The 10,036-nt window shown below is 36.7% G+C and overlaps 2 protein-coding genes across 3 annotated transcripts in view; both read right to left on the bottom strand.

Moving 5' to 3' along the window:
• LOC107656291 (poly [ADP-ribose] polymerase 12-like) overlaps positions 1-4,607 on the bottom strand; it is a 12,337-nt gene extending 7,730 nt beyond the window's left edge. The window contains exons 1-8 of one of the 2 annotated variants that reach the window (XM_016444056.1): positions 4,101-4,607; positions 3,282-3,417; positions 1,739-1,994; positions 1,567-1,659; positions 1,340-1,466; positions 620-788; positions 409-529; positions 231-307 (exon numbers count right to left, since the gene is read on the bottom strand). In XM_016444056.1, coding sequence (XP_016299542.1) covers positions 231-307; positions 409-529; positions 620-788; positions 1,340-1,466; positions 1,567-1,659; positions 1,739-1,994; positions 3,282-3,417; positions 4,101-4,429 — 1,308 coding nt within the window. In that variant the 5' untranslated portion in view covers positions 4,430-4,607. Of the gene's footprint in view, positions 1-51; positions 308-408; positions 530-619; positions 789-1,339; positions 1,467-1,566; positions 1,660-1,738; positions 1,995-3,281; positions 3,418-4,100 lie in introns of those variants that run through there. The other variant, XM_016444055.1, reaches the window with a different exon arrangement.
• Positions 4,608-5,074: 467 nt separating this feature from the next.
• LOC107656216 (tetratricopeptide repeat protein 41-like) overlaps positions 5,075-10,036 on the bottom strand; it is a 7,989-nt gene continuing 3,027 nt past the window's right edge. Inside the window, exons 5-16 of the mRNA XM_016443980.1 lie at positions 9,852-10,015; positions 9,280-9,757; positions 8,951-9,190; positions 8,643-8,802; positions 8,399-8,547; positions 8,040-8,152; positions 7,754-7,934; positions 7,492-7,642; positions 7,123-7,272; positions 6,913-7,034; positions 5,546-5,672; positions 5,075-5,465 (exon numbers count right to left, since the gene is read on the bottom strand). Of these exons, the coding sequence (XP_016299466.1) occupies positions 5,075-5,465; positions 5,546-5,672; positions 6,913-7,034; positions 7,123-7,272; positions 7,492-7,642; positions 7,754-7,934; positions 8,040-8,152; positions 8,399-8,547; positions 8,643-8,802; positions 8,951-9,190; positions 9,280-9,757; positions 9,852-10,015 (2,426 nt within the window). The remainder of the gene's footprint in view (positions 5,466-5,545; positions 5,673-6,912; positions 7,035-7,122; positions 7,273-7,491; positions 7,643-7,753; positions 7,935-8,039; positions 8,153-8,398; positions 8,548-8,642; positions 8,803-8,950; positions 9,191-9,279; positions 9,758-9,851; positions 10,016-10,036) is intronic.

Genomic DNA, 10,036 nt, shown 5'->3' with positions numbered 1-10,036 from the left:
ATATATATATATGTGTGTGTGTGTGTGTGTGTGTGTGTGTGTGTGTACTGTATATACACACACACACATATATACACAAATTGAGGATACATTTGGATAAATATTGAGGATAAATTGAGGATATATCTTCTCAATGTATTAATTGAGAAGTGACACAAAACTAAAGCAGTAACTCATAATCTGAATGTGTTTGTGTGTTTGGTCTGTCACTGGGCAGCTTTAGCCTCCACCTCATTGATAGACACAAAGCGCGGTCGCCTGCGCATCCTCCTCTTTGTGTTGTGTTTGGGGTTTCTTTGATACATATCTGTAAAATTAGAACAGTCATATACTTACAAATAATATAATATAAAATAATATTTTAAATGACCGCAGGAGTCATATAGCAGATATGAAGGTGTGTAGTACCTTGGAAACTGACATAGTAATGCCTATTCCCCGTAATAAGAGTAACTTCTGCATTGCTGTCCTCCTGAAATGCTTTCTCCAGCTCTCGCGATGTTACAGACGTCACACGTTGCTTGTCATCCTAAAGAAAAATGATATTGAAACAAAACCACCTGACCTTAAATTCCTCTCAACTGAGAGTATAAACACTATGTTTGCAATCCAGTCTCACCGGTTGACCGTACTCTATCCAGTTCTCATGATCTCCTTTGTAGTACCAAATCCACTCTGTTGTCAGGATGTAGTGGGCTGGTTTAGAGATGGAAGAGACCGTTGAGAGTCGGCGCACAGGGTTATGGTTCCTGGTCATGGACATAAAATCCACTGGTCTCGAGCCTGGACTGAATCCAAGAGAAGCTAGCAGGGTTATTATAGTGAACTAAAACGATAAAATAAACTTTTGATACTTGAAATAACAAACTTTTTCTGAAATATATTAGAATATACATTTTATTTCAGCTAGTTGCCAAGGCAACCTTTCTCATTTTCATTTACTTTAACTAAAATAAAAATTAATAAAACTAGACATTTAAAAAATACTATTAAAAATGATGAAACACATAACAAAATTATTCAAACTTTAACTAAAATTTAAAAGAAAATATAAAAACAAAAACTAGTATCTCAATGATACTAAAATCCCACTGGAAAGGATAGAATAGGGAAGGATGTAAAAACACTAAAAATAAATAAAAATAAAACATTTTAGCACAGCTAATGCCATATACAATCAATTTTGTTATTATCTGATACTTTTTTGTTATTCAATTAAAAAAAAAAAAAAAGTACAGAAAGCCCTTAAAAAGCAATAAATTAAATTAAATTAAAAAAGAAAAAGAAAAGACAAAAGAAAAAATGGTAAGCAAGCACTTGCATGTGCATTTGTACTGACCTGTGTTCATTCTTTGGGTCACAGTAAGCTCTCTCTATTTCCTCCATGTTTCTTAAATCCCTCCAGCCTTTCCCGTCATTAACCTCCCATTTGTATGGAAGATTAAAGTGGACAAGAACGCACTGGTCTGAAGCAATAAAACAAAACCATTATAACTTAAATCTAATGTAAATGGCTTAAAGAAAACGAGATTAACCAGAGGTAACGTGGATGAAATGGACACCAACCCTGAAACTTGCATTTCCGTTTTATGAAGTGGAGACAGATTTCATTCTTCTCCATCTGAGCAGCCGGTGTGACGCCTTGATCAGATATGAGTTCTGAAATGTATATGAATATGTATGTATAATGTGAATTACTGTATATATAATATGTGTAAATGAATATAAGTGCTCTTACCACTGCTTATAGTTTGTGAGTTGAGACGATAAACGTTCTGATAGATGTAGGGCAGGTCATGGATGATGTCACCACCGAGACCACGCTCCTCCAGCATCTTGCGGCTGTGCTCGTCGATACTGTGCAGCCGTTTGCACTTGGGGCCGAACAGGCAGTCGTCTTGCACAAAGTGCTGACAAATGTGCACCTTAGTGCAGCGCTCCATAAAGGTACAGACTCCAAAAAGGCCCGTGCCTTTATTATAGTGAGCACACACCTGTGTACATATAGCACAGGGAGGAGTCTTTAAAAATCAGTGTTACACTACTGGTCAAAGTTTGAAAATATTATGATTTTTTAAATGTTTTTGAAAGAAGTCTCTTATGCTCACCTAGTCTGCAATTATTTGATCAAAAATGCTGTTAAAACTGTAATATTGTGAAATATTATTACAATTTCAGTCTTCAGTGTCACATGATCTTTCAGAAATCATTCTAATATGCTGATTTGCTGCTTAAGAAACATTTCTTATTGTTATCAGTGTTGATAACAATTCATATTCAATGTCAATTCATCAAAGAATCCTAAAAAAAGTATCAGCTTCCATAAAAATAAAGCAGCAAAAACTGTTTCCAACATTAATAGTAAATTAGTAAGAACTATTAATAATTGAGCACCAATAAAAATGTATAACAATTAAGCACCAAATCAGCATATTAGAATGATTTCTGAAGGATCATGTGACACTGAAGACTGAAGTAATGATGCTCAAAATTTAGCCTTGCATCACAGGAATAAATTACGTTTTAAAATATATTAAAATAGTTATTTTAAATCTAAATAATACTACTGTTTTTACTGTGTTTTTGATTAAATAAATCCAGCCTTGATAAGCATAAGATACTTCCTTCAAAATATTAAAAAATTTAATGATTCCAAACGTGATCGGTAGTGTATGTGCAAATTACAATATTCAAAACCACACATGCATTTATTAATAATTAAAGTAAACAAATTAAATGCCTTACAAATACAGTCAAACTTCAAGATTAAACCAGTGCATCACAGAGCTCAGCAAAACATTCTACTTTACCTGGTTACAGGACATTCTCATTTTTTTCTTTTTCTTTTTTTTGTTTTGTTTTTGTCCAAACCAAACTGGAGAAACACACTTGGGACACCTGAAGATCTCAGAACCATCAGGTACTCTTCATCCTGAACGCGGACCACAATTCTTCTCAATTCACCACTTGTTTTTTTGACTTCTGATGGACTAATTACATACTCAAATATTCAATTACTTCATTGTACATTTGGGTGTAGCCAGTGGCTGATTCAAGCATGCCAGAACAAACGTCTGAGCGGTTACATGAGCTCTATTCTACTCTGAAAACGTCTCGTAACTGAGCGCCCAGCGAAAGAAATGAAGGAGCGCGTTTCAAACGGCAGGAGAGGTACCTGGAATGCAGAAATATCCCAGTCATAGCATGATTTTGGCTTTGGGGGGGAATCTCTCATGGCTCTAGATGGCTATTTTGGCCTTCCTGTTCTTGCATTTCCTCACCTCTGGCAGTAGGGCAGGGTCGTTCTGGAGCAGAAGCAGGAAGAGATCATCCTCGTTCAGTTCATGAAGCGTACATTCCCGCAGCAGGGGATAGTTATGCTGTGACTGGATATCATGGGAGAATTTACACTCCTTCCTGACAAACACAAACACATAAGCATATAGTGATTTTGGGCTCTACATAATTACCATACATTTATTTGTGTAAGAGACTGACCGATATTGCTTTTATAGATAACCTACAGAGTATTTTGATGTATAAATATGTAATAACCAATAAGCAGAAATGATTTTAATCATTTTATTTCTGATTTTTGACACAATAACAACTAAATAATCATTATACTTAATACCACACTTAAAACATATTAACATTTTATTATTGATTATTATTATTATTATACCATAGAATAGCGTTGCTGGGTGTTATTATCAATATTAAGGAAACGTAATTCTTATTAATAGGTGCTGTTATTAATATTAATAAATCTTGTCTACATAATCAATTACGTAGAAAGTTTTAATATTAGTTAAAAATAAATAAACAATTAATAAACAAAATACTGGCCAATCTGTTTATTATCACAAAGCAATAAAATATTCACAAAATAATTTTAAAGCTCATGAAAAATATCAATGGGTCTTGCAGAACATACAATCGTTATGAATTGATTCTTTTTTCATGCCACTAAACTGATATAACTATGATGACAGCAAATAGCTGTTGTTATGTATAAGTAGTATATCTATTTAGTCTTGTATTAATTATTACAATGGGAATATATTACGCTAGACATCCAGATGTTCTCTCAACCTTACCTTCCTTTTCCATATCTGCAGTTCCCGTAAACATAATACTTGCACAGATGTAAATCCTGGCACTCGTAACATTCATTCTTCGAATATTTCTTGCAGAGTCTCAGAGATGTTTTCGCGACGACGATGCAGTCGGACTCTCCATCCTCAGTTATGGATCTGCTCTGGATCACTGTGAAGCGAGAGCATTTCTTAACGATGTACCAGAAATCCTCTTCGGAGATCTCGAAGCGCTGGAACACCTTGCGGTGCAGCTGAGATATTTCCATAGATCCTTTATTGCCGCATAATATGCTGGTCGCATAATGTATGATCCGAGAGTAACCCGACATGTCTGCGCAGATCTGAGACCACTGCTGGGCTGCTGTCTAGCCTTATTATTAGTATGGTTTCTATTCTGCTTTTCTTCAGAAATTAAAGCGGAAACTCTGAAAGCCGTATGAGTCAATGCCAAGTTCCCAGTGCCAGTTCTTTTCAAAATAAAAGTCTTACAAAAAACACCCACCCTCAGGCTCCGTAGATAGATAGATAGATAGATAGATAGATAGATAGATAGATATTATTAATATATTAGTGACCAATACTGTAACAGTGTATTAAACAGAATATTATAGACTATGTAGGAATATAATTTATATTCACATTTACAGTATTTCAGCATTCAGTTTATTTCTGCTATCACAGGCTTTTTTATTTTTGTGTTTTATGTCTTATGAATGCATACTGTAATAATTCTATAATAAACTTAGATTTATTTATGCAAATAAATGATGTTCACTATAAATAAAAAATGTATCTATTCTAATAGTTGTCATTTTTATTTATATAGTGCTTCACAATCTATATTGTTTCAAAGTAGCTTTATAGAAATTTGTAAAGTTCAGCGAGCAACACAAAGGTAAAAAGTTATAGAATAGAATAGAATAGCTACTCTGACCATGTGACAAAGTGTCTTCTTATCTATTGGTTCAGTGCTTTCAAAGCTTCCTCCTACATGATGCATCTTCCTGGGAAAGACCCCCAGTTGATCTGGTAAGGGACCGTCGCCGGTCAAACCAACCAGCGTTTCCTGTTTGCAATAGAGTCCTAATGTCACTCTGTGGCCCAAATACGCAGACCTGGAAAGTCGTCCATGGTCTTTTTAGGGTTTCATCCTGGTTACAACATGATGCTGTTTGTGTAGAGAAGCTCCTAGGGAGTTTGGTAGTTGCTCGTGTTATACGTGACTTTGAGGATGGTTGTTGCAGCCCACAGTGTGATTCCTTGAAAGCAGTTGTAGACCTACCTAGTGACAGTTTATTGTTTGAGGTGGTCCTGATGACCTCTAGAACATGCTTCCTCTGTCCTACAATATCAGGGTTCGAAACACTGCAGAAGAGATAAGATTAAAAATGAATTAAGAGTATCTGTGTGATTACAATACAATATTGTAGTGAAACTGAGCTCACAGCTCCAGGTCTCGGGTCAGTGGGTGCTCAGGGCCCAAGGGGTGAATCCTTATGTCTGCAGCTCTCTGAAGCAGATCCAGCCCCTCTCTCCTCTCAACTCTACTGCAGCTACGCAACAACACTTTACCTGCCAGACAGTATAAAATACACAAAACATCTGTGACAGAACAGAGCATGATGTAATGACAACAGACAACAGCACAACAACTTACATATTTTAATAATTTCTAATATACTATAAGGAATTTTAAACTGGCAGTGAATGACTTCAGTTGCTGATTTACAATGCTCACCAAAAATGCATGATTTATTTGATCAAAAATACAGTAAAAACAGTCATATTTTTAAATACTATTACAACTGAAAATAACTGTTTTCTATCGAATATATTAAAATGTAACTTATTTCAATGATGGCAAAGCTGATCTTTTTTAGCAGCCATTTCACCAGTCTTCAGTGTCTTCAGTATAAGTACATGTCAACTTATTCTACTAACTCTTTACCTTTACCTAACTCTTTACTCTTTATCTAAGAGTTAGTTCATATGTAGTTGCAAAGTTGATTTGGGTTCATTTTAGCCTAGCAGTGTAGTAATTTTAAACCATAAAAAAGCAACCCAGCATGCTGGGTCAAACATAATAACCCAACTAGTTGGGTTAAAACAACCCAGCGCTGGGTTCGTCCCTTTTTGTCCCAGCGCTGGGTTGCCAAAATAACCCAAATTGGGTTGTTTTTAACCCAGCAGTTTTTAGAGTGTATAGTCAGTAGAATGTCTGCTAGAGGACCATCAACATAAAGTGTTAGCAGATATTAAGCAAACAGTCTACTAATACTCCAATGTCTGCTAGCTGACATGGAGTTGCAAAGTTTACTAGAATGTCTAAAGTGGACTATCGAAATAAAGTGTAAAGGGAATGATTTCTTAAGGATCATGTGACACTGAAGACTGAAGTAATGGCTGCTGAAAATATATTATATAAATATATTCAAAAACAGTTATTTTAAATTGTAATAATATTTTAGAATATTAGTTTTACTGTATTTTTTATCAAATAAGGCAGCCTTGAGAACATAAGATAATTATTTCAAAAACATTAAAAAAAAATCTTAATTATTCCTAACCTTGGGCTGGTAGTGTATAAACATACAAACACAGCACACTTCTTTTTGTCCAAAAAAAAAAAAGAATCAAATACATTTTACCTTCAAATCAGAGTTTCTGAAGTTGTGATTCATTTTGGAGCTGGATGGTTTGGTTCAAAGCTTTTAATGAAACATATGCCATTGAAACCACTTAAAAAGTTACTGTTGTGTTCAAGCACGCAGTGGCACAACCAGTCGCTATTTAAGACCATTTAGTCACTCACCAAGCTTCATAAGAATGACAGCAAGGTCGTGTTGCATGGTGGGAAGTTGCAACTTCTGAGCCTCAGTCTCTTTAGTGCTTATAACATGCCGGTACAGTTCAACCATCTTCCTCTGTGTCCATCTAAAAGTCAAGCCAGTGACCTTGAAATCAAATAATAGGACTTTGAGGTATGATGACAGATTGATGTAACTAAACACAAGCATCTCACTCTGTGTTGGTTTGAGCTCTGGCCCAAAGATCTGCAAGCTGCTCCTCCACTTCTGCTACCAGAGGATGATCATGGCCGTACCAGCGCCTCCTGCTGGCCAGTGCAGCTTGAAAGCATTTCTCAGCAGTCTTGGGCTCACAAAGACTCAACCTAGACAAATGTGAAACTGCATTAAAATGGATTTCAAGTAATTTCTGTATATATTTCTGGCTAATAAAACAGTGGTCATAGACTCTTAGACTATACTGACACCTATTGACGTGGATGTAGCATCATTTATAATTTAATATAAAAAATGTAAATGTTATTTGATATAAATTCTTAATTTCATTTAATTTAATTTAGAGAAAAACAAACTTTTTATCTTACTTGTGAATGGCCTTCAGTAGCATAGCTGTGCCGTCAGCACAAGGATGGCCAGAGATGCATCTAGCCGAGCTGATCTCTTTGAAAAGCCCTGGCACTGCATAAAGCCGTCCATCCTCCAGCAATGCCACACACAGACGACAATGCAGCTGTCCTGTAAGAGCAGATTAGTGCTACATGTGTTCAAATTTACCCTTGCCAAAAATAACTTGCAAGGTTTATAAAAGTTATGTGAATGCAGGATGAAATATGACATGCATCTTACCAACTATCAGTCTGACCTCTGTGCTGTCAAGGTGGGCTACTGTAAGAGACCGAGCCGTCTCAAGTCCCTTGTGGCAATACATCTCTGTGTTTTTTGGCAGATGCATTTGGATGTAAAACTCTGCCAGCATATGTTGCACTTTGAGTAGTAAGCTCATACTGTCACTATCCAGCTCTACACCCTGTGGAAGAAACCATCAGAACAGATGAATGAATTCAATCTTGCATTCAGAAAATTGAATGCATACAATTTCTATCAAAATATCAGTGTCTTTTATTATTTTTACCTTTTGGAAAATTCGATCTGCTTGCAGTAGCAGCTCCTCAGCTTGTTGCATTTCACCCAAACAGAGCAGAACTTTAGAACAGTACAATGACAAACTCCACAAACTGCTGTGATCTGGAGGGTGAATGTCTAAGAAAGACCAGGTGAATTTAGTTAACATTTACCAAGAAGTGATCGAGTCATAATTTCTGCTTTTCTGTGTCTACATATCAGAATTATGATTTCCCAGAGGATCTGCAGAAGGCAATACCTTGCAATGCTTTACAATTTCTAAAACCATTTAATACAATTTACATTACTGTACTGTGATGACAGATATTCATGATTTTTAAATGTTATAATAAAAATAATTTGTTTTACCATAAAGACGCTCCCAAGTCTTAGCCATCAGATTCTGGAATGAAGTCAGAGGGTCAAATCCTCTCTGCCTTAGTAGTGTCCAATAATGTATAACATCAATTGTCATCTGTGGGTATCGCTTCAGGCTGCTTGACAAAAACTCCATGGTACTATGAAAAATATGGAGGGTTTATTTCATCATTGACTGAAAACTCGCTGCATTAGCAAAATATTTATATTCAAAGATAAACTAGAGATAACGTACGCCAGATCGCTGAGGAAATCATGCAACTCGTTGAATGAACCAGTTTGCTTGAGATGCCAAGGAATTTCTTCCATCTTTCTTGCCCAGCTACAAAGCTCTAAATTGGATTTCTGAAAAAACTCAGCAAGGATCCGTTGGTAGGAATTCTGACCATCTGTACCTTAAAACGAACGAAACAAAAGCAAAACAGTAAGAACACCCTGGAAATGCCCAAAGGTTTGGCTACTCAAAGCAACTATTTGCAAAGAATGGAAAGGAATGAAATATAATAAAGAAGAATAGGACAAATAACTTAAAACCATCCTCACCATGCAACAACAGATTAATAGCCTGGCTGAGTGATTGATGTGTGATGGTCAGAAGCCCATTGGCTTTCTCTTGAACCCAAGGCCAAAAAGTAGAGCGCAGTCGGGCCCATTCCAAAACCTGGACTCGCAGATTACCACAGTAGCCTAAATCTTCCAACAAAGCCAAAACCTGAGGCTCAGTCAGCCCAGCACGAGACACATGAATAAGACAGAGCGTGTCCCACACCCAGCCCGAGAGATCTGTAGAGAAGAAGAGAAAATGCTTATTAGGTTTAACTAATAAAGTCATGGCAAGCATGGTTTTATATAACAAAATAAAAAGGACTTACCATCCCTGAGTGATGCAGTGCTTGTTTGAGCCTCAGTGACTTTACAAGAAGTAATATCTTCTGTTGGAGCAGTTCTGCTGTAATCTTGTACCCAGCGATGAATGACCTTCACCCAGAGCTCTGGAATTGAATCAACCTCTATATACTCCTTCAACAGCTCCATCTCTTCCTCTTTCTCCCTCAGCACTCCACATGTCCGTAACTCTGTGCCAATGAGAGCTAAAAAGGCCGGAATGTGGCATTGCTTCTTACGTCCAACTCTTTGCAAAACACTGGCTGGCAGCTCCTTGTAAGGCAAAGACAAATGTTTGTGCAAAATGCTGCCCAGAACACTTGGATCGGAGAGATGGGGACAGCTGAGAATCTGGACATCGGTCCTGCCGGTCAGACTTTTGTAAGTGAGGTCAGTGAAGGTTGTTGTGATGATCATTTTACAATAGCGAGGCAGAGCATCTGGCAGCCATCGTAGTGCCTTCACCTGGAAAACAGAATTCAGAAATAAAGTGTTTATTTTATTGAAATAAAAAAGCTAAAGACTAATTACTAAATCAAACAGGAGATTGAAAGATCACCTCTTGCTTTGAGAGTGCAAGTGTTTCTGTCAGAAGGTCAATACCATCTACAAGAAGAATACAAGGCCCAAGACTGGCTGCAGCAGTACATGCCTGGACTGCCCGATGGAGATGCATAAACTCAATCACGTCCTCCAAACTATCATCCCAATCTGGAAAATCACCTGCAGATAAAAATTGTAAAA

The sequence above is a fragment of the Sinocyclocheilus anshuiensis genome, unplaced genomic scaffold (genome assembly GCF_001515605.1).
Source record: "Sinocyclocheilus anshuiensis isolate Anshui unplaced genomic scaffold, SAMN03320099.WGS_v1.1 scaffold183, whole genome shotgun sequence".
NCBI lineage: Eukaryota > Metazoa > Chordata > Actinopteri > Cypriniformes > Cyprinidae > Sinocyclocheilus > Sinocyclocheilus anshuiensis.
This window is presented reverse-complemented; position numbering and strand designations above follow the sequence as displayed.